General features: G+C 35.9%; 1 protein-coding gene across 21 annotated transcripts in view; it reads right to left on the bottom strand.

Moving 5' to 3' along the window:
• CACNA1D (calcium voltage-gated channel subunit alpha1 D) overlaps window positions 1–25,444 on the bottom strand; it is a 220,938-nt gene that overhangs the window by 84,407 nt on the left and 111,087 nt on the right. For 14 of the 21 annotated variants that reach the window (XM_065075293.1, XM_065075286.1, XM_065075289.1 and 11 more), the window contains exons 6-9: window positions 24,416–24,568; window positions 23,308–23,504; window positions 10,189–10,292; window positions 516–685 (exon numbers count right to left, since the gene is read on the bottom strand). In XM_065075293.1, the coding sequence (XP_064931365.1) occupies window positions 516–685; window positions 10,189–10,292; window positions 23,308–23,504; window positions 24,416–24,568 (624 nt within the window). Of the gene's footprint in view, window positions 1–515; window positions 686–10,188; window positions 10,293–10,727; window positions 10,832–23,307; window positions 23,505–24,415; window positions 24,569–25,444 lie in introns of all 21 variants that reach the window. The other 7 variants (XM_065075301.1, XM_065075304.1, XM_065075285.1 and 4 more) reach the window with 1 other exon arrangement.

The raw sequence follows: 25,444 nt of genomic DNA, 5'->3' as shown, positions 1-25,444 counted from the left end.
GTTTTATTGAATACCAGAAAGACCCAGAACGTCCTTTCCCTACTTCGAAACTCAAAAAAATCCTCACTATTATCACAAGGTTATTTCTTGACTGTAGTTTTGGCTGTATTTTGTATAAGCTTTTTATATTATTATTATTATTATTTCTATTGCATGCACCTAGAGGTAAACACAAACTCTTCTTGACCGAGGATTTATGTTGATACTTGCATAGTTTTTATGCACTAACTTTTTACAGAGCACAAATAAAGCAAAGCTTTTAAGTCTCAGTACTGACTGAGTGCAGACAATGATTTGCACATGGACAGCTGAGAGCAGAATTTTGTTGTAAAGTTCTGAATTATCTTCCATGACTAAGGATCAATATATTAACTGACATGATCACTGTTCTAACAAACACTTTTGCAAACTGCAAATCAGAAAGCAACATCAGACAGGCTGCACTCACTCCAGTGTAACACCCCTAAAGGCAATCGAACTGTCCCACACAGCAGTAGAGAGTAAAGAACACATACTGTTCCGCTTCCCTTCTTCATCAACCTCTTCATCATTCTCAGGGTCAATGTCTTCTGCCTGTGTAATCCAGTCTAAATACCCCTTGAGATCTTCTTCAAGTTGCTGTTTTTCACGCAGTTTCTGGAAGTCCCCTCGGGCCTTGGCTTTTTCTCTTTCCTTGGAAAATTCTCTATCAAATTCAGATAAAGCAGAAAAAAATACTGATTGTCAACCTCCCAGGCATTTTCACCTAGGTCTTGACATTGCAGACTAACATACTGACATAGAAAACAAACTGAATAAACTACACCGAAGCTTTGAGAGCTTCTTTGAAAACAAGACAATGATGCAAAGAAGTCATGGCAAATCCCTATCACATACAACAAAACCTTCAGAGCTTTTATGATTTAACTGAAAACTAAACAGTATTCTTGATTCTTCCCATTTGGGAGGAGTCCAGTCCCCCCCATTTAGTTATGTGCTCTTCTATACAGATTTTAAAATCAATTTTATCTAATGGCTATGAAGACAAATTGACTTGCAGTAACAAAGCAGTTTCAGAGAGTTGAGTATTAGTCTCAGTGAAAAGGAAATTCTAGCAGCCAGTTCCAAAAGCCTTCTTCTTCCAGCCACAGTTTATTGGCCATGTGCAAACATGCTTATTTCAGCACACAGTTCACAGAATTCCACTAATAAGTTCTCTCTTAATTATGTCATGCATAGACACCTGTGATGTTCAAAATCTGGATATTTTGCCCATTCGATCTCTGTAACAGAACCTAGAAATCCTGTTCTCACAGAGAAGAAATACATCCTTTTGTATAAATTGAATCCTCTGTCTCATTGCTCCCATCTCAAGACAATGTATCTGACTGTCTGTCTAGATTAGTTCATTATACAAGTCAATCCCTAAATTATCATGGAAAGATAATTAAAATAATTAAGTCATGCTCACTGTGGAGGAGGTTGGACAAAATGGCCTACTGAGGTCTCTTCCAACTTGAACTGCGCCATGAATCTGTGATTCCCTTAACGATACATAACTCAAGACAATTATCGAGGAAATTCTTGCACTATGACATTTCCTAAGCTGGCATTATGCCAACATCTGGTGTGATACACACCTGCAAACACCTAACTCCCTTCACTAGAAGGATCTAACATTTTCCAATTTCTCTGAGTATCAATATGCATGATTAGGGGTAGGCAAGCAGCTTTTGAACTGTATTGTAATTATAAACTGTTTCAGTATTTAAAATTAAGGTTGTTCTGACTAACCTGTTAATCTTACAATAGGGTTGAAATTAAACGTAAAAGATGGCTGTAGTTATTCTATTTATTCTGAATTTGAAACGTCTTTATTTATTGTGAACTTTCACTTTAAAATTACCTGGATGTGGCATGTGAATGTGTATATTGGTGGGGCGAGGGGCATTAATTGACTAAGCTGACAAAATTGTACTCAAAGGGCTGTTGTTGACTATGCTAACATTCATAACGGTCTCTCCACTAAAATGTGATTTAAATTAGGCTCCACCCAAGCTCCAAACTGAAAAATCCTGAGGACATACTGTTTTGACACCAGCATATGTGAAATAAAAATCACGCCTATAGCTTGTAAAATTTCAGTTTAAGAATAAAAAAAATATTTCAGTCGTTTTCATAATGCATAGGATGCAATGAAGGTGGTTTTGTCCTAATTTCAAAAACTAGTAAAAGCCAAGCTTACTACTGTCTCATATTTTAAGGACAATATGGTTTAACATTAAGACTTCAGGCTACCAGGGTTAGAAAGAGCTTTTTGCAACTCTCCGCTTCTGAAGAATCTTACAAAGCACGTCTGCATAACTTGTATAACAACACCTTGTATAATTACCTGTTTTCCTTCAAAAATATTTTTTCTTCGAAACAGTCTATTGCTACCTAGATGGAGGCCATTCAGTTTTTGATTTTACTGTAAATGCAAATAGATCAGACTACCCAGTCCTAGCCAGCCTAATTTTGATCTAGTTAAATAAATATGACTAAAAATTGTAGCATAAGACAATTTCCTATAAACTGAGTAAAGCTTCAAATTGCAGCCTTAGTATCAATAACTCAGTCAATTGCACCTGCAGCAGAAAGGAGACATGACTTGCAAAATAAAGCATTATCTGGAGACTCATTGCCACAATTTAACTTGCTTTTAGTGATAACTAAGCTGCTACACAAAATGCAAGTTTTACTTCTAAAAAAAATTCCTTGTCTCCTTGCAGAAAGATGATCTCAGTTCTCAGTTTGGGCACAGCACCATCATCATCAATGGTCGCTGAGGCAGAAGCATATAAAATGCAGGTTTTGAGTTCATGCTTCGATAGTCTGGGGCAATCATTTTCATGCCAGCTTTTTATTTCTTCAACAGAGTGAAATAACTCCTGCTGGTTTGCATCAGCTGGGAATGGCTTGATGCAACAGGGTGGAGGTGGCAGCAGGGAGTACCTACTGGGACTCAATTACAACTCTCTGGTTCTCACACCTTAACCTGAGGCAGTGTTATGTTAACCAAAAATCCTAAGAGGACAATTTGATTAAATGTGAGTACCTGGTATACTCTCCCTTCTCTCCGTACTTCAAGGAGATAATAACTAAGGAGACACCTATACTGGCCTCTTATCAGCTGAGCGTTCTTCCATGCTAAAGGCTAGACACTTTTCATATGGGGGCTTGTGCAGTAACATGCATGTTGCTCTATCTCTTGTGCATCACTAAGCATTGATGATAGGAAATAAATGGTTGCCTTCAATGTCTAAGCATAAACCAGGACACTAATTCTTCATTGGCCACGTTACATTGGCCCTTTTGTGCCACTGCAAGTGCAGTAAGAGAAAATTCATCTATTCCAGAATGCAACTTACTGCATGCAGGGTTTGGCAGGTGGAAAGTGTTATGCTGATGCTATATGTAGAACTGTCACCCAGACATCCTAGACTCTCATTTATTCAGAGAACAGCCACATAATAACAAAAATGTACTCACAGGAGTACAGTGTTGGCCACCAGATTCACAGAAGAGGTTTCACACAGTGGTAACCATACCAACCAAAAAAGTGGCAGAATCAAAGCAGAGAACTCAAACTGTACAGGTAAGCATGGGCAACAGTTCACAGCGGGGTGCAATGTGTAACAGATGTAGAGAGACATAAAAAAGGTTAAGTAACATCACATCTCTAACTACTGGAGATTTATATACATCTTTGTTATCCCTTATTTTAGAAATAATAAAAACTCATAGGCTGAACAGCGTAGAATTATTTCTGCAGCACAAAAGTTCTAGCAGGAATTTTCCTTGAGCAAGGAGTACTGAGTTCTTGATAGAGAGATGCAAATTGTATTTACCTACCCATTGTCATTTCCATACAGACCATTAACAACTCACAAAATGTAAATTCAATGGCTCCAGCACAACCTCTGTGTACTAAGGGCCTGTAGAGCAACATTGTGCCAGCATACACATGAATGCAAAGGCATCATTTGTGGGAACAACAAGATAGGGAGCAATTTGATAGAGTAACAAAGCTGAAATTTGATGTTTCTGATATTATATCTGCACATCAAGATTTGCTCATTCTGTCCAGAGTGGAGACATGCCTGGCTCAGGACACAGTGGATTTCTTGCAGTAAGAACTGGCAGTACTGAGGGCAGGACCATACCCCAGAGTATATTCAACTCCACCACCATGAAATGCACTGTCAACATAGTTTTTGAAACTGATGTGGTTTGTTATCTGCCAGGAGCTCATTAGCAAGCATCTCACAGGACTAAGCCCTAAGAAGCCTTGGTATGATCAGTTCAAACAGGACTGAAACAAAATCAGTTCCCTTCAAGCACTTTTTCAAGAGCACTGAACTACTCCCGTTGACTTAGTGGTCTCTGTCTAAAGCAGTTGGTTAGAGTTACTGCTCTATACAGCCAAAATATTTGCTGATTATTTATTGTTAGTAGTATATTTGATTGATCAATCAAGGATAATACTTCCTTGTTATGTATCTGTGTTTAGTTTTATTTTTATCATCCACACAGCAATCAAAGGAACCCACTTTAGCTCAGAACCTGCTGAGATCTAGAGCTGAAGTCCCACTCCTCTTTTTGTACGTATATTCTGTTTATCTGCGTGAGGGAGTTAAGTTTTTTATCCAGAACTACTATTTTTTTTTATTTATTTTTTTTAAACTAAGCCTTCTCTCTGCTGTTTAAAAGCAACACTGTCAAAATCAGTCCATTTCCCTTTTGCTGAAAGACTATGGATGGCAGTTCACTGCTGTTTTCTATTTGGTGCATTATTATTCAAATGTCTTTTTCTATTATTTTTTCCATATACACTGTAGACAACAGTTCTTAGGTGTATAAGCTTATCTGTGCCAACATATTTTATTTAACATTAATTGACAGATACTGCTGTAAGATTAGCATGGATGAGTACGTACCCTTAGCTTTTAGAATCATTATGTACATACATTGCAACTAATACTGTGGGAAAGAAATGGAAAAATTAACATTCTCTTAGTAACCTGCAAGACTTGCATGTAGGAGGATGTATGTAAGGACCTGTCAAAGCTTATGCTTTGCTGTCCTTTAGCAAGGCAATAAATTCAATGTACAGAGATTTATTAAAGTATGTTTGAAGGGTCTAATGCCTCTAATGATACCGACTGTCTTGAGGAGTAGATTATCATGCATCATTAAAAGCTATGCCTCTTGATAAATAAGTTATGAAGTTTTATAATTTATTTTTGCCTCTGTTCATAGTAAAACAGTTTAATGCATGCTGAATTACTAGCATTTTTATTTTAACTTTCAACATACTTTAAAGGTACTTTTAGGGTAGATGAGCATCTCTCAATACCCTTATTTTTTTAAGGTTTAGCTCTATCTGTTAACTTTTAAATAACCTTGACTTTACAATTTCTAACTTAACTTTTTCAGCTCACTTGTCTCTTGCACCAGTAGTCATTATATGCTGTGGTCTGGAATATTTAGAGGAAGCCTGTCCTCAGGTCCCAGTTTCTGTTCCCAGTATTTCATGACTTCAGAGAACACAGGTCTGGTTTATGCCTGTTATCCACACTGTGTAACTGAAGCTACACGTAAAAGCAGATTCTTTAAGCAGTCCACCACCCTTCATAGAGCTACAATTGCTCCTCAGTGGTAATTTCTGTGCTATTCCACCAAGTGTGAAGTTGCCCCAAAGATGCAATGTCTAATCCTTGCATCATAAGCAGAGGAATTTTTACAAGGAAAAAAAAGATGCTCTGGTATGTCTCACAGACTGAACCCACTCCCTGCTGCTAGCTCAAAAGACATAGCAGTCAAAATAGAGTGTGACCATGTCATGATCACCCTGCAATTTTTGTAGGAGCTAAAACAATTATCTGGAGCCACATGCAGCTTTAAATTTGCAATGTGAATAAGCAAAATGCTGACTAGCCCAAGATAATGAAAATGCAAAGATATCTGAATACACCTATGGCACCTTGCCAGAGGTGCAAGCATTTTCTCTATATTTCCAAATATTGAAATAATTCAAAAGTGCATTCTTATTCTGAAAGATCAGCTGGCAGTTCCAGGTGCCCAGCTAGATTCCTAAGAAATTCACTGTGCTGAAAGAAGTTACCAACATTCACATGTTTTGAATCACATTTCCAAACAGATTTCCAGACACATTTCTGGAGCTGGATCTACAGCCCATTTTTTTCTAGCATGTTTAGGGAGGAGCTGTTTATTAACTCTGTTCTCAGGCCAGAACTACAGCTTTCTTCAGAGACCTATGTTGAAGTTGGATCAAGAGCCATCACAACAGCTTCTTCCCATAGACACATCCAGAGTTGGCTCTAGAACAATTTCTAGAGCACTTTCCAGAAACAGACCTTAGGCCAATATTAGAGTTCCTTCCCAGAGTGGAACTAGGGTCATCTCTTGAGGTCTTTTCCAGAGCTGGACCTAGGTTCAATTGCCTTGACACTTATTTGGGATGAATTTAGAACAAGTTCTGAAGCTTTTTCTGGAGCTCTTTGTAGAGGCTATTACCGGAGCTGCTCTAGAGGGGTTTGTCTTGCAGTCCCTTTCTAGACCTAAATCTAGAGGCCCTTTCTGGAGCACGTGTCTAGAGCTGGCTCTAGGACAACTGGTACAAGTCATTGTTGGATCTAGAGTCATTCCTGGTGTCTTCTTTAAAATTTGCTCTGTAATTTCTGAGACAGAACTAGATCCTGAGCTGGATCTGGAGTAATTTCTAAAACCTGACCTGAAGTCTCTTTTCTAGAATGCCTTTTCCTATAGAGTCCTGCAAACTGAAATAGCTTTTCAACTAATAATACACTTTGAGAATAATGTGAATACTACTAGCGTCTAATACAGAGTAAAACAGAGTATTTTGAAAAAGCTGAATTACCACAAGCCAATGAATTCTCATCATCCTTGTTATTCAAGGCAATAATTAGAAAAAAATTTACAGTCTGCAGAAGTTTTAACATTTAACACATGCAGATTCCACACACATAATATTTCTATTAATTTACACATCTGTTATTAAAAATATGAACTCTATCATTAAGAACTTCGCCTTCAGTAGGCAGAGCTGACATGGATTACCAGGAAATACTCACCTTCAGAAACAGCTAGATATAAAACAAAAGATCTCCCAAATAATCATTCTCATCCATTCGTACAGTATCTAAATGCATCAAACATGCAGTGCACGAGAGGCATTACAGAAATACAACGGGGCAGATGGTCACACAGTAACAAAGGAGTGCAGAGAGAATGAATAAATATTTTAAAACTGCAAACAGATCAAAACAGCAAACAGATTTAAATATACACAGCATAACTTGATATTACAGGATGTAACACTGTCATACAGAAAAGATGTATTAGGCATTCAGATTCCACTTCCAAAATCTGTATGCAAAGCCATGCTTTTCAAGTAAGTCGGCATAATTTTTTCGTTCTTGAAGTTTAATTGGTTTAGTAAAATTTATCTGTCTTTGTGATTTATCATAAACCAAGTTTCATGCTATGGTCTGAGAAGCATAAAACGTAAAAGCTAAAAACTCTTAAATAAAAAACAAAGAATGCACGTGTTGCATATCCAATGCCTGGCTTGGAATGAAAAATATTAACTTTCTACTAATGACACACCCATAGGTTTTTACCCCTACATCACTTTTACCTATAAAATGTAGACAGGTAGGTCTAAATAAAAAATACATGAAAAATATTTATTATTTATATGCAAATGGGATTTAGTGATCCAAATAAATCAGTGTAACAGTATTTCACACTGGCCCTTGTCAGAGTTTCAAACACATACACCAGGACATTTTCTTCACTTATGTAGCAAACACTAGTTTGGTATGATAGGCATCTTTTAGAAAGACTCTTTTGCTTTCTCCTTCCAGTCTCAATGTCAATTGTTGATGATATTTATTTATCACATCTCTGTTCACTACTATTATTTTCTTCAGCATAGAAAACAAAAAACTGAAGTGTTAGGAAGGCTCTTTCACATATTTAGGGCAAACATGGATTCAAACAATTCATCAAGCACCCTGAGCACTCAAGTGACACTGCAGTTAAGTGACACCATGGCAGAATGTTTTGTAATAAATTAATTTAAGGAAAGTTCATATCATACTTGACACTGCCATTTCTGTGCATGGGAAATCAAAGCCAGCAAGGGTTCTGAAGACCATTAGAGCTCTATGGATCAAGCAATACCTAGAAATCAGGAACTCAAGGACAAGGGGCACCTTTTCCCCTGTATTGTAACAGCAGCTAAAGAACAGCTCCATACTCCAACAAATATCATATGTACCATAAGGTTGCAAACCTTATAAAGTATTTTAAATGTATTAGATCAAATGTAAACCTTAGCTGTGAGAGTCACTAAATTTCTAAGGTTTCAGTAGAAGAAATTAACAAGTTCACAAAATACCATATCTGGCATTACTTTCCCCACAACTTATTTTTACAAACATAAAAATCTGAAACCAATAACAATTAGAGTAATGCAAGGGGAAAGGGGAATATTTAGTTAACTGTTACCAGAGGACACCTTCATGCAACAGGAAAAAAAACCTAATTGCTGCTTATGACCGTCTCAAGGGCCATAGAAAGGAACTGTGAAAACCTAATCCTCTACTGACTTTGGTGGGAAGTTGAGTCACAAACCAACATCAGGTAACAGTATCAAAAGAAGAAAAAATTACACCACAACTTCCCTTACTTATCTGTCCTTCTCTTTCTTATTTTGTTTGTCCAGTGACTGTGGCTGTGACATGAAAGCTGACCCCTAGTTTTGCAAATTTACACCTTTGTCCCTGAATAAAACAAATATGACTGTATAAATCAGACTTTGCAAGATAGGTCTTGGAAGGAAGAGATTAAATCTAAAGACCGGCAATGGTTGTTTAGCACCACCTCTGCTTTTAGACGTCTGCTTTGTAAAGTGATTACGACAGCAAAGTAAAATTATGCTTTCCCTAGTTTTCTGTGTGCAATGGTAATCTATCACAGATAAATGACTTCTGATTTTAAAAAACACATTGTAAAACCTCCAATCGGATAAAAAGTCTCTCGCAAATGGAAAATTTGATTGCCTGATTTCCAGGAATATAGTAATGCATTACAACCTATGTATAACATGGCAAAGATGTGAATAGGGCTGCACACACATTCAGCAGCCTGATGACACCAGCAGCTACGGTGTCAAACTGCTTCCTGTGCAAGAGAAATTTTTCCGTTGGCTAACAAAGATGGCACAGCTTGCCTAAGATTAGCAGAACAATATAATTAGTTGTATAATAAAAGCTAAAACATACCATTGTAATAATTTTCCTCTCTCCACTAGCAGGTTCTTTTATTTATTTATCAGAAAGTATTTTTACCATAAACTGAAGTTTCCCAAGCTCAAGTGTGTTAGAACTCAGGAAATGGCAAAGGCAGTAGAGTTGTGACCTTGGTAAAGGGGCTTTGTGAGAAGAAAACTGCAAACTGCTGCAATAAACTACAGTTTTAAACCACACGATGAAGCTATAACTGACACCACTTCATTTCTTGACTGGAGCCTGGACTAAACAAACCAACAAAAAGCTGTGACAACCTCCCATTGGCAAATATATTAAATGGACACTTGATCACTGATAAATGTTGTCACAGCAGTGTACAGCTCTACACTATGGGAAGCACTAAAGCCTTTCTGGCAAGGTAACCAAGTCATACTCTTTCTGTAAGACAGATCTTGAAGAACCTATTAAAAAGATCTTGCAATGTGACTGGGAAACACAAGTAACACTATAGTCACTTTATGGAAATTTGAACAAAAGCAAAAGGACAATTGTCTATAACTACAGGGAGAATATTTGTGCAGGTGCAGCACCCATCTCTGTGTGCAAAATAATGTTTCTCCCTGCTGGCATACTATACAATAAGGGGATTAGTGCCTCATTTAATGAATATATTTGCAAGCATGGTGAACATGATGTCAGACAGATACAGGCACTAGAATCACACAGTTCAGTCAAAAGAGCAAACACTGGTAGGATGACATAAGAATCTCAGGTGCATGCAAAAAAGCCATCGCTGAGAAGCTTGAGTAAATGCAGAGGCCATCTTACAAGTAGCAGTAGCATACACAATGTTAACTCAACTGCTTACCCACTAAGTACACCAAGAACCAGGTTAAGTACGAAAAATGAGCCAAGGATGATAAGACTAACAAAATAGATCCATGGCCATTCACATCCTATTGCATCATTTACCTGTAAAATGTAAGGAAATAAGTTATGATTCAGTCATTTATTAAACAGCAGAGTCCTTTGTGCAGCTGCCAGATCACGTAGGTTTATGGCTTATTCAGTTCTTAAAAAATCAGTTAATGTATTTCAGTTTCTTTACTTACCCAAAATAAGTTGTAGATGTGATGTCTTAGAAGACAAATTAAAATAACATTTAAATAAGTTCAGGAGATCAGTCTTTTTAATAATTTTGCCCTAAGTATAGACAAGAGTATGTCTAAACTCTGATTTTGGTATTTGTATGTTATTTGACAGCTACAGAAAACTGTTTCTGTTCAAAATAGAGGTTCATTAAAAGATGTCATCCCAGCTGAAGCCTCACCTGTACAAGATAACCTGTGTGTTCATGGCAACTGAATTCAGGACTCTGCCTTCATGATGAAAAAGGTGTATGCTTACCCGCTCAATACACCAAGAACAAGATTTAGTACGAAAAATGACCCAAAGATGACGAGACTGACAAAATACACCCATGGCAATTCAAATCCCATAGCATCATTCATCTGCAAGAAATAAGATGATCTTATAGAGTAGATCACTATAGGAATAGCAGTGAAGAGTCAGAGAAAAAGATAATTCAGTTATTCCAGTGAGACAGCATTCTATGCACTCCTTCAGTATTCAAATAATAACAATACAAGAAAGAAGGCACCAGGCACATTCACTTTGCATTTTATAATACATACTCCAAAACAGAATACTGAGTGAACCCAGCATTCAAATAAAAAATATTCTCAAACATAAATGGACCACTGCCACAGTTCTGTTCTTTAACACCTAGAAAGTGAACTTTCAGATCTCACTAATCAAAATGATGCTTACAAAGTAAATTGAAATATTATGATTTGTAGTGCATATCTATCCTAGCTACATGAATGATCCTTTGAGAAAAGAAACAGTAATGTGTATCTCAACAGTACAAGCAATATTATTTTTGCTGTAACATGGAAATTAAATACTTTTTCCTGAAATACTACAGTTGGATGCAGTCCGACAAATTAATTCACAAAGAAAAAAGTGAGAATGAATTAGTGTAAAATATGAACACAATTCTAGGAGAACAAACAATGGAAATAAAATTTTAGAAACAGGTGCAGAAACATTTCTGAACAAAAATTACATGAAGATCGAGTCTAAATGAAGTTTAAAAAGTTGTAATTTTTTTTTTTTTTAAGTAAGGTTGAGCCAACTGAACTTTAAATAAAACCCTTTCTGGACTCACTCAAGCTTTTCTATAAAGGCCGTTTCCACTGTCCTTAGCAAGCTCGTTACAAATATCAGAAGATGGACTTAAGAAAGATACCTATGGAAATTTAAAAAGGCCTGTTCAGAATAACAGATATTTTAAAACACAGGGAAATTGTTTTTGTGTGTCTCACACAGGTGCAAAAAGACATTCTGGTAAGTTACAAAAATAATTCTGACTTGGAACTTCTCAGAAATGTCTCTTGTGGGAGAGGAATTATTCTGGCTTTTTGCTTACACTGACAAGTTTGCATTCGATTCTTTTCAAGATGCTTTTTAGTCATGAAAATTCATCAGACAAGAAAAACTGCATAAGCATTCAAGACTGCGTATGGTATTGTACAATAATCTTTGGGGAAACCTGTTCCTCCTTCTGCGAATGCTTTTGCATTCATTGTACCCAGAATTTGTGTTTGGTCTTTGAGCTCTATTGATAGTCACGTTTGACTCCTGTCCTTAACATCTCTGTTGGAATAGACACATTAAACATGGAAACAAACATTTTTCAAACTGTACTTCTTATTTTATTTTTTTCCTCTATCTTTTAAAAATCTCAGTTTCTACTAGGTGGCCCTATGGATGGTTAGATAAAAGCACATGCATTAAGTCTTTGCAGGTTAAGGCCCATAGCAACTTTTCCTCAGTCATGATCGTTAATAATGTCACTTTTTACTAAAGTAAACAAACTTGCTTTAAAATAATCTATATATCACCTTTTAAAATGCCTTAGTAATTAAACTGAGGTACTGACAAGTAACTTACAATTACTTAGGCTTGCTAGGAGAACAAAGAACACTGCAAAATATGTATTTGATTTGGATTTTTCCTTTTAATTTCAATAAAACTATAGTTTGGAGAAATTAAAATGGAGAAGGACTATAGCCCTTCAGGAAGGCTGGGATCATTACCTTCAGTTTTTAAAGATCCGAAGTTTCCATAGTCCAATTCTGCAACAGCATATTCATATAGAAAAATAACATATTTCATAATGCTGCTGTTATACTGACCTACTTAGTCTCCTGTGCAATACTTAGCATGTCAGGTGCCTATGCTAAGGAGATCAGTTGTGTTTTGTTTGGGTTTTATCATCCATTCCCATTCTCTCAGAGCAAGTACCCTACATTTGAAAAGTCTTAACAATTAAGAGGTTCAGGTAGTTAGTAAAATATGCTGTTGCCCAGACTGAATTTCTGCTTTGTGCCAGTGTATGTTGCCCCTTGCATCTTCTTTCAAGTGTAGACATCTGGCATTAAGATATAGGAACAAATTATACTCAATTATTTTAAATGCATATTCATGATTATTTTATTACTTTAGAAGCGAGTTTGCTGCATAAAAATTAATCATATTATACAGGCTAAGTGTTTTTCTAACAATAGCTGATAAGAGCGAACATTTAATTATATTTCAAATACATATGAATGCATTTTGCATCCAACTGAACTATACACAGTTGTTTGCAAGTCATCAGGGTTGAACATGAAGGCATAAAGTCATCTGGTATTGATGCATATGTTTTCCTGCTACAAATCTTGAAAAACCTGAAAGATTAATATTTGTAATTTTTCTTTGAGAAAAAAGAGCTCTGGGAATCACTGCAATCCAATTTGATACACTCTTTTTCTCACAAATGTGTTTAAGAAGCCAGTCATTCTGTTAACTTAGAAACCCAGGAGCAAAGCTGAAATTTCCATGCTCTGTCATAAAGGCCCTACAAGCATGGCCACCCGTGATCTGCATTTCCTTCACTCATTTTATAGTAAATGCCTTCTCATTTACGGGGTTTGATTGTAAGCCCAGTGTTTTAGGCTAATGTATCTGAAACCAATGTCCCATGATGTAAAAATTGGAAACTGCAGCTAACCAGGGCTAGAAGAAATGTTCTCACTGGGGCAGATGCTGAACTAATTCAAAAGCATTCCTAACTCAGGAATCCTTAGTCTAGTAGTACACCTTGGCACTAACCTAAGACTGAATAACTAAAAGGAACAGTCTTAAACTGCATTTATGAAAGAAGTTTACCATTTAATTCCAGAGACAAATAAGCTCTAATCAAATAATGCATTGTCATTTCTATTCATGAAGTAATATTAATTGCATTAATACCAGAGATGAAAGTACAAAAAAGTCCTTTCCTTTCAGAAAACTTTTCTCCTCGTTTCATGCATGTCAAGTGGCATTTTCCATAACTTTCAATTAAAGAAAGATTAAAGGAGTCAATTTGCCTTCTGATTAAAAATAGAGGCAGAGCTTGGTTAATATATGAGCACAAGAAAATCTCTGTCTTCAGAAACAAGGTATTTTTAGTTGAAAGGATTAATGCCGACTTCTCATCCAAAGTGCAGAATAAGGTGTTACAAACAAAGTAATTCCAGATGCACTAGAAGTTGTAACTAAGAAACAAACAATAAAAGCCCTTGAATTATGCTGAAGTACCACCAGGAAATGTACCGAGATCTCGCATCTCAAATCCTTGGCAAAAAGTCTTGCAAGACTGCCACCCTCTGGGGCTCAGGGAGGTCCTATACCAAAGGAGGTGTCATATGGACTTGTCCCATCTCTTTTTAAGTCCATTCAGCTTTTAGCATCCATTGCACTTATCACCAAGACACTCTAAAGTAACATCCTTCTTGCTTGTCTTTGTGCCTTTTTCCAGATCTAGTCTTACTGTCTGGATTTCAGTTCTAATGAGTTTGTTCATCACATTGACCAGAGGACAGATGAGCTGATGGATGATATGAAGGACACAGCATTTTTCATATAATTCAGTTCTGTTTCATTGTAATGGTAGACATATATTACTCAGATAAGTGTTTAAAAATGCTTATTCTCCACAGATGCCACTTTTGGCTACACTTCAGCATTTTCGGTCCTTTCATACAGATGTTAAATTAGATTTGTATCTTTAAACAGCTTTGAAAATAATTTTAAACCAAACTCTGAAGCTCTTCCTATCCCTTTCATGAGTGACACAGTAACTAACAGTTGAAAAGTTCTTGTAACAGGACCCATTTGTTGATGCTACCAGATCTGGAGACAAGTTACTTGATACAAAATATAATTAATTTTCATTATGTATTTGTGAGTATATATAGATATATCTGCAGTCTTGAAGAATTATCTTGAGCTGGTAAGACAAACTTAGTAGTCTGAAACTGCCTCATCTGTCATTTGGAGTGAATTATAATAACTTGTTAGCTGTGCTGTAGTTGGAGTCAACTACCATTAGAATGCAGTGTAGATGATCAGAGACCAAGACTCTGAAGTGAAACAGAGAGAAAGTCAAATCTACAGCAAACACAGAGCAGCAGATGGCACACTCCAATCTAAAGCATTAATTAGAAATCATTAAAATGTCTCACCTATCCCTGTCTGTGGTAATTGTGAGTAAAATCCCCACATGCAATTGTATGCGGATCAAGGTCTTACTTTTCTGTACACCTGGTACTGTTTTACTGAAAATTGTTGCAAGGTCTTTATATGTATCAACTAATCTAAGCCCTAACTGGGGATAATGATAAAGAAATGCAGTAATACCTATAATTCTGCATTTGTAGTATTACAGATGTAAAGGACTAATGCATGAGCTTATTTTGAATTATTTTCCACAATGTTTCAAACTTGTTTAATTTCTAAGTTTCTCAGTTTCCTCAAGTTAGTTTCCACTTAGTTTCTACTTTCCTCTTTTTATAACATTCCAATATACACATAACCGGTGGCTTTATTTGTTGTTACCCATAGTCTACATAATCATCTTAAAAAACATTAAGACTGACAAATTTAGTCTCTTGACAGCTGTAAAAATCGTTCAGAAATCAGTTGTTTCTGAAATGGGACTACTCCTGCATTCTTCAAAGCACACAATGCAGGTTCCCAAAACCTGAGATCATGGGCTATTTATTTGACTCATTTTAGAGCACACTAGACAGCTTTTCAAAGCCTTCTAGCTTCAAAGGTTGTGTCCTGGGATATTCTTGGCTGAACTGGAGTTAACTTAAAGCTGACTTAAAATAGGCTGTGCTTGAAGCATGGCAGCCTCCAGGCTGGCTTATAAAAGCATGTAATTTCGTATTCAATCTTATCTGGGTTCTGGAGTTAAAGCACAGATTTCCCTGACATTCTCCTGACTGGTCAGACTCAGCTTCGTTGTACTGCCGACACAGAAACGAGCCGTGGGACACACTGGTGAGACATGAATTCAGAAATCAACTGCTTTGTTAAGTATTTCAGCTCAACAACCATTTGAAAAATCAGAGTTCCTTGGCTCAGCCATTAAGGTAGGCCTAAAGAGAAATGCATCTCTTGGAGAAGTGAAAAATTGTTACAATACCTATAGAGCCTCATAATTACTTAATCATCTCTAAATACGGCCCCCTGTCTTCTGTATGTAAACTGTGCTCTAAAGTCACATATCGGACACATCTAAGTGACCCTCTCTCCAGTTAAACATCAACTTGCAAGACACTGCTTCCATTTTCCTTTGATCTATCTGGATAAACTTTGATTTCTATTTTCTGTCATTTTAATCCATTGTTAGCTAATGAAGTAGATAAATTAGGTACTCACATAAACCATTTTTGCTTCCAAAGCTGATTTTTTTTCTAATATTGACTAGAAATAGGTTTAGGCAGAGGCAATTTTTTTCTTTTTCATTCAGATACTTTATTTTGCATCTAACGCTATTTTAGCTAATTACCATTGGTGGTATTTCATTGATCAGCTTACTGTCTTTAATTGGGGGTGAGAAACAAATTATTATTCCAGGGGAAGTCCAGATGTCAAACGTGACTGCTAAGAAATTATTTTCTCTTTTTCAAGTTGCTATCCCAGGTCAAATCTGCAGAGCAGATGGACATCACCATACCAAACCAAAGAGTACTGCCCCTACAAAACGGTAACCCAGGAAAAGTTTTCTATTGGATTGTGGGAGGGCTTGACCAGGTTTAACAAAATCTATATTCCAGGTATAACAAAATGGATATGTTTGATTCCTTCAATTGGTTCCAGCGTGTTAATTTAGGATTAACAATTTGCTAGTGCTTCTACCTATTTATCTATATTGCCCAAACTAATTTCGCATAAGAAATTTATAAAACCTATGTAGTGATCTGGTTTGTTAAATCTATGGGCCCAAAAACCTGCTGAAATGGATTAACTAATGTGATAAGCAGTGTGTTTATTTTTAAATATTTGGCTACAATGTATTACAATGAACAGAGTAATAGTATCCACTTTGGTGATATGTATTAAACACCTTTTGTCTTTTCACATCTGCTATGCCACCGATATATGTACCATACATGATATAATAATTAGAGGTATTTAATATATCCCATAGGCTGGATTAAAAAAATGCAAGCACAATAGCATGTACTATTCAAATTGAAGACATAAAATTGTTACTTTAGTTTATGTAGGAACAATGAACAAAACCCAAATACTCAGGGTAGATCTGAATGTATCTACTAAACTGTTATCCTGGGACAGTCCAGGAACTAGGACAGTTTTAAAAGGATCATTTGCTTCTTATGGCAAAGATTTTTGGAAAAAAAAACCTAGTTATTCAACTAGTGGAATTCTTAGCACTACTTAAAGTCTAGCTTACTTCTAATCCAGTTTCTATGCATTTTATTTAAACTTTATGGGGAGAAATAGTATGTTCTTTTGAGCATTTGCAGTGATCTATTACAAGAAATTAGTTCCATGCTTTGACTGCAGCACAGGTCAGCAGACAGCTAAGACTAAGATATTAGATACCTTGTCAAAATAAATCAAGTTCACTTCATGGGAAAGTTATTTCCCTGTGAGGTATTTTAAAGTCTCCCTCAGATGGGGGATTTGTCTTAAGATGCTCGTTTGAAAATAAAAATTATATTATCATAACTTTCAATGCTAATTCACACTTTTAGTATATCTAATCCTTGGCTTGGTTGCTCTGTTTGTATGTCTGAATCTCAACTCTCTCTTTCTGAGGTTTCTAACTTATTGGCAATTTAAGTCTTTTCTCTTTGCAGTCTAAAATTGGTTGATTCAAAGCTTTTTATGTCTGGAGAACATAAAGTAATTAGTTCAAATAATTACCTAAAAGGTGGGGAGGTTAAGCTAAATTTTAGCATTAAATTGGATTCAAGTAATTAACACACAAATTGAAAAAAATCCTGCCTGCAATCCTTGGCTCTTAAGTGTGGTTTATGCAGTATGTTAATAATGCCTTCCAAAATTTCTATCACTTTTTCTCCAGCTGGACATCATGTGTTAAATTTCTGGCTATGCAGTCAAAAGCTGAGAGCACTGTGCATCCAGCACATCAGTGCCTTTGGGGATGAGCTGCCTTGTTTCACCGAAGAGTCTCCCTTAGATGACCTGTGAGTGGTGTTGAGTGATGTTAAGAGAACAGCATTAAGCCATCCTTAGTACATAACAGGCAAAAGCAGAAATCGATATTTTCTAAGATTTTTCTAGAATATTTCATCACAATTTTTAACATTGCTGAATATTCACAACTCATTTACAAAGGGAAAAAGGCTGAGAGAAGTCAAAGAATGCTTGACAGAATGTAATCTGAAATTAATAGCTGGTACATAATGTCTGGATGCAATAACATATCTTCCATTGCTGCAGCTGTAGTGAGACTAATATGACTTAAATCACCCAAAGTAATTGTTACTCATTAGTTTATTAAATAATTCAGTTCAAAGTTCTAGAGTATTATTGCCCAGTTTACTGTTGGTCACATTTTTTGAAAGGTGATTTTTTAGAGATTCCTGCTCAGCACACTGATGAGAGTTTTGATAATACTTCAAACATATTCTGCAACTTTTTGTTTATGGACTAATAATATATTTTGTGCCTGAGCCAAGGGGTTTTCTTGTGAGATACATTTGCAAAATATTTGCTTGTGTTAGGAAAAATCTTTGGCTGCACATCAATTGGTTTCAAGTACAGTACATGCCCTTATTATAGTTCTGAGGAGACTGTCCTTTAAGATTCTTGAACTGAGAGCATTCTAAAAAGTGATTAGAAGATTGTCTGAGTTCCTGATCATCTGACTGACATTCTGAAAAATTAATGGACTGCTTTGATTTATTATTGTAATTATTTAATTTTATATTTTTAAGTTATATTTTTTCAAATTCTCATCCTGTTAGAAAACAATCATCTAGTCATTTTCTACCTTTTAGTTTATGCACAATAAAGAAAGTCACTGGAAAGCTAGCAATGAAGCCACAGCTCTTGTACTTGGTTATGGGAATATATTTAAAGAAATGCTATCTATTTAAATATAGATATAAACATATATTTAAAGAAATACTGATACAGTTTTTTATATCTTAATATGTTACTTCCAGTAACATGAATGCAATGGCTGTGTAGATACCTCCATACTAAACATCTGCAAAAGTGCAATGCAGCCTAAGCAGACTGTGTTACAGAAATGATTGATTTTCTTCAAATGTGCTAAGATGCTTCAAGGAGTGTATTGGGGCATATAAAGGCTTATTTCTAAAGCAAGAAACAGATTTCTAAGTGCGTAATTTGTGTTATAAAAGCAGAGGACTTATGAATTAAGTATTTCTTCGATGACAACATATGTTACTATCAAACAGTAGTAAAGACACAGTTTTAAGCAGTTGACATATTAGTAAAGGGTATATTAAAAAAAAGTTGATAACCCTTTCCTTAAGCCTTATGCAAGTTGCAGATATCTTTTAGATTGCTTAGACATTTCAAATAATTAAATGTGGTATTTAAATTTGAATCTCTGAGACACTATCTTGTTAACATATCAGCAGATGTTTTAATAGGCAAAACCACGTGAGACATCAATGTAACTTTACTCAGCAGTTTCAGCTTGAGTGCTTCAGTCTCAGAAATCTCCAGATCAATCTGAAATCAATCTGAATAGTGCTAGCCAGGTGTCAAGGAACTGAGAAGCTGTTAGTATTTCAGCTAGTAATGCAATGTATGTGCATAAAATTGACTTGGTAAAATTTAGTAGCCACTAATATAGTTGTTCCATTATTGAGTCAGCTGTGCTGGCAACTCAACACATAGTTTGTTTCACAGAGGACCTGCCCATCTCTCATTCAAGTTACAGTAGCATCAGTGTAGATTATTTAAGTGTGGTAACTCAAGCTGAGTTTACTATGGTGAAAACAATAACTAAATGTGATAACTTTGGTACTCACGGGGAAAAAATTGGGAGGCTTATGGGCAAGTACCACTGCTCATTATGTGTGTTCTTACGTATCAAGTGAAACAGCTGAAAACAAAAAGCAATTGACAAAATACATATTTGCCATTAATAGACTATAAATCTAGATGTTTGAAAAACATGGAAAAAATATAGAGCCAGATATGCAAATGCAGAATTTGTAATTCTTGAGTGCTTGTTGGCATAAATTGAAAATGAGGCAAGAATACTATGCTTTCAGCTTTACAGTGTGAGCCAGAGCATTAAAAACTTGGACACACAAGCTGCCACTTCGCCAGTAACAAGGACTGTACTGGGATCCAAAACTTACAAGCATAAGCCTTCAGCTAAGGCTGTGACTGGGCATAAACACAGTCCTGATATAAACAGAGAAGATATACAGATGTGCAGCCACCAACGTTATACAGGTTGGGAATACAAATGCTGCACTGGCTGGTGAAAACGAGGACACTGCCCCTTATCCTCCATAGTGAAGTCTAGCAGCAAGGAGTCACAGTTTTTGTGGATGAAACATGTAATACATGCTATCCAGTGAGCTTCACAGAGCTTGGAGAGACCAAGTAGACAGATGAAGACACACTAAAAATAATGGGACATGTGGGAATCAGGTGCAAAGCAGTGAGCAGCAGGATGCCCAGGTGAGTCACCAGTATCTGAAGGGTGCCTGGTGGCAGCAGGATCAAGCCCTCAATCTATAACACATATGCAAAAGAGAAAAATCATTATTGATGCTTTGAGGATTTCTAAGCTGAGTTTACCGTCGTTAACCAGGTGATAACAAGCTGTACTAGTGAGTGTTATTTTAAACTGTCATTTTCAGCTGTCATTCTTGCTAACAAAATGCCACATAACATGATGCAAGACATTGCATGTATTTCACCCACTCTGATTACACCTGCTATCAAGTTAAGCCTACATAGCTCATTTTACTGTTCATACAGTGACCAAATGGAAATCAGCATTTTGTGCAGTTTCTAATATTTGTGAGTTTGTTTTTATGTGCTTATGTTTGTATAAAACCTGTTCAGTCAACAAATTTCTAAGCAAGCAGCATCCCACAAAACCCATGCTTCTCTAGCTAAAATGGTTTTCTTAGATTCTTTGGACACTTTTATTACTGTCTGGTATACCTCTAATCTTTTTTACAATCAATTAAAATATTTTACAATTTTTAGCTAGCAAATATAGCTCAGCTTAATCCAGGGGTAAAATTAAACCATATAAATTGTAATTTCTCTTGTACTCCAGCAAGTAAATTCAGCTTGACAGTGGGCAATTTGTTGGTCTACAGATAAAAAGAATCCAGATGTGTAATTTAATTATAGAAATGTCAGTTAAGACAGATTCCAAAGTCACTTGAATATCTGACTTTGACTATATTTCACCAGGCCAATAAATATTTGCTTCTCTGCCTAATAATCTCAGTATCATTTGCAATGAAATGAAAACTGACATCTGTGTACCTGAAAATATCTTCTACATCAGGAACTCATTATAGAGAAATAACTCGTCTGCAGTTTTGCATTTTTAATTTTCTTAAGCCTTGCATTTGGAAATTGTCTGATCATTACAATATTAAGCAACCTATTTTGACAGCTGACTGGATAGCATGTATTACATGTTTCATCCACAAAGATTTCTCAAGATGCATCGGATCATTTAGCTCTTTAATTCTTAGGGGAAAAAATGTTTAATCTGAACCACTCAACTAAAAGTGTTTCTACATCTTTTTTAACAATTATATTCTAAACACAGTAACTCCCAAAGTTTTTACAGTCATTTTCTTTTAAAAAGTTGGTGACAGTCAGAGGAATTATCAGGTACTGAAATGTGGGCATACTTTTCTCTTGAAAGTGTGTATTTTTTTCTAGAGAATCATTGCAAAGTTTCCCTTTTATTTTGGGAGGGATAAAAATAACTGTCACCATCGTGAATACAAATACAAAGCACATACTAATTCTACATTTGCACAGTCCCTGAGAAAATTAGGAAGAGCTGGAGAGCAAAACCCAAAGAGAGTAGATAAACCTACACTATGAGAAACAGTACATTAGCCTGTATGTAGCTATGCATTATTGTTAGACTCTTTAGTATCAAAGGCTTGTGTGGTTATAGTCAATTTTGTATCTCTGCTAACACACACTAGAAACAGAGACTCATATGTTGCGTCTTTTTTTCATCTTTCAATCCTAAAAGAATGCCAGTTTACCATCTTAATTATCTTTAACAGTGACATTATAAGTATTAAAAACATGTCCATAATCTAGTATCATAAATTTTATCTGGTGTTACATTTTCTAGCAACAGTATATTTCATCTTGATTTGCAACAAATGACTACATAAAATTAACTGTTCATTCACTGGGTGATACTGCATCCTGAATTGCATACAATACTCTACAACTTGGCCATACTACCTTAAAGAAATTCAAAATGCGACCTCCTGTGAGCAACATAACTGGGAGCACAGTTCCAGTAAAATACCTATTTTTAACAGCTTGCTAATAATCATTCTTGCTAGCAATCAGCTTTCTTCTTTATAAATATTTTGCAATATTTGAACTGTTACAATTATATTTGTTATAAGGCCCTAACTGCTGCAAAGACTTACTGCTGAGTACCAAGTGGTACAGAATATTCTCATTGATTTTCAGCACCTGTTAGGTGGATTCTGTCAAAGACTTCTTGAATGACCTTGCACAAATTACTTGCATCAGATATTTAGGTGCCTAAAGATTCACCAAAGAATGATGTCCTTAAACTGGAATGGGGTTAGGCAGAGAAGTGTCTACCTGTATATTCAGGTGATCCTATTTCTTTAAAAAAAAATAAATAAATAAAAAATCTGTGTGTTGTTTTTCCTCCTTTCTCATTTGTAAAATCAGTACTAAATTCAGTTGCCCAGTGTGCATCCAGCTCTCTGTTTGTGTTGTAAGATTGTGGAGGTTCCATATCTGACACTAGAGTAGTGTTTAAAGGCGGGGACTTACACAGGCTTCTGAATACCTTCTGCTGCTTCTATGGAGACAATCTCAGGCTCACAGCTCTTGTGATTTGTTCTTTCTGAATTGTTAACAAATCATTTGCAGTCCTCATGGCAAGCAATGACAGTTGAGAGCTTGCTTTTTCTAATTTACGTTAATATTGTGAAATATTTTGCAGAAATACTGCAAAAAGAGAACTTTTAAGCTTAATTGGAAAACACATGCTTAAAAACTGTAAGCTTGCATGAAAAAAATGCTAGTCCAAAGGACATAAATGTAATATTACATTTATCCAAATGGAATAGGCAAAAAACCCCACCCAAATAAGCAATGAATAAACTTGTTTCTAGAATGCCTTTTTAGCCTGAGGAGTCCAGTAAGATGCTGTGACTGGAAAAAAGTATGCAGCTGAGCTCATCTCCTGCAAAACTCACCATGATTTCCTGCTGACAGTATTGTAAAACACAGCTTATTCCACATTTGAACATTGAAGCTAGTTTAGAAGTAAACAAAGCTCAGTGACTTGTTAACTTACCCAATATAACACATCAGTCCATCCTTCCATGGTTATACACTGGAACACAGTCAACATCGCAAATGCAAAATTATCGAAGTTGGTTATGCCTCCATTTGGTCCAACCCATCCGCCCTTACATTCTGTGCCGTTCATGACACACTGACGTCCATTCCCTGAGAATGCACAAGGTGCTGGATCTTCTTCAACTAGTATATCTGAAAATGAACCCCAAAAAATCAGAACTTCCTCATATTTTTGTGAGTTAACTCTTTGCATGAATAAATATCAACTCTGTTGGAAGGTAAATCCAGAAATCAACCTGAGAAATGCCAAGAAAGGCAACCCATGGGGGCTTCAGAGCTCTTACTGTCTCTCACATCTGGGCTTACAGCCTTAAAATAGGCTAAACAAAGCTGAATGTAGAAAAGAGCTCAAGTAATTAAGCAGTGGAAAGAAGCACGTGACAATACAACATATACTTTTAGAATCTCCCCATGTTTTTGGTTTTTTTTTTTTCTCTTCATTGCCATTCCTTCATTTCCGTTTACTTCATACTACCATAGAGATGACCAAGGAAACAGGTCTGGACTAGTTCCTACATATAGCCCACTTAATTACCTAGCTGACAGAAACGTCCCTTTAGCCATCACATACTTACTTCATGATGTTTCATTCTGTCAAAACTCTCACAACAAACGCTTTCATTTCATCATTTCACTTGGACAGAGGAATACTGTTTTCTTTCATTACTCATTTGAGCATTTCACTTCTTACCATGCTGCTGCAATCTTGAAGGAGAGACCCTGCCAGATTGTGAACTCTTCCTTGAAACAGGACTAGCTGGCTCTTCAGTAAGCAGAGATGAGAAAAAACTGTTCTCACTACTGACATCTCAGTTACACATTTCAGAAATGAAAACTTATTCAGAGCATGTTCTAGTCTCAAACTAGTTTGCTTTGTTGTTTTCTAAGTTTAATGCACTCTTCCTACAATTATGAACCACAAAGGAAACCAGGGTTACAACAGTTTTGGTGCTTTTGGCTCCTGTTCTATTTCAAACTGAAATCCCACAGACTTAAAAGAAAAGAGAATTAGTCCCTTATTTTAGTCAATTTTCATGACTTACCTGAATCAATAAGAAAACAAGATTTGTGCATTTTTCCAATAAAAAGTTCCAATCCTATAATAGCATAGATTATGATTACAAACAATACCAAAAGGGCAATATGGAGGAGGGGGACCATGGCTTTTATAATGGAGTTCAGGACAACTTGTAAACCTAAAAGAGAAAAAGATAATACAAAATATGAACCAGACTCCTATGTCTTGCCTTACCAAATTTTCTATAATTACACATTATTAGAAATTAATGATACAGCCATGCAGAAAGAATCAGTCTAAAAAAAAAAAAAAAATCAACTCCCCAGAACCACAAAAATATTCCTGTAACATAAAATATGTCATAAGAATCTGAAACTTTGTGTCAAAGTCTAATTTCTCCTCTGTTAATAAATGTTATGTCACAGAAGTCGATGTTTGAAATGTGTCAGAAGAATTTATGGCTTTTTAGAAAGAAAGGACATGTATTCAGTGTGTGGTTGTAGGTTATTTTATATGACCTTTAAAAAGCTCCGTGCTACAGCCACAACTCTCTGGCAAGTCCTGAGAAAATGTACACTCAGCCAACTGCAGAACTGTATTTTTGGTCTGGAGAAATAAACAGCCACCTGTGAAAATACATTCTGAGTACGAACGAACTTGGTCATCACTTTCAGAATTACTTCATTTTTCTTTTCTCCTCAATTAAATATTTAGCCAAATTTTGGCCTTACCGAAACTAGTAAATACCGAACTAATGAAGCTGCCACATTTACTTTAATAGACTTCTTTTCTGACATTTCGTAAGACTGCTTCTTTCTTCACCAAAGTTCTTTTGCTAAATATATACAATCATGATCATTTCCATGTAACAGACTACAATATAATAATAAACATAGCATTAGGTTTGTTTAGAATGTCTTGAAAAGACCTGAATTGCAAGCCATGAACCCCTTATTCAGCCCAAATAGCTTCAGTAATTAATAACGTATTAAAAGAGAACAGGAAAGATTATCAGGAAATTCAATTGCTTTCTATAAATAATATTGTTCTACTT

The sequence above is a fragment of the Columba livia genome, chromosome 10 (genome assembly GCF_036013475.1).
Source record: "Columba livia isolate bColLiv1 breed racing homer chromosome 10, bColLiv1.pat.W.v2, whole genome shotgun sequence".
NCBI classification, from domain to species: Eukaryota; Metazoa; Chordata; class Aves; order Columbiformes; family Columbidae; genus Columba; species Columba livia.
The sequence above is the reverse complement of the archived record's forward strand: the minus strand, read 5'-3'. Positions and strand labels throughout refer to the sequence as shown.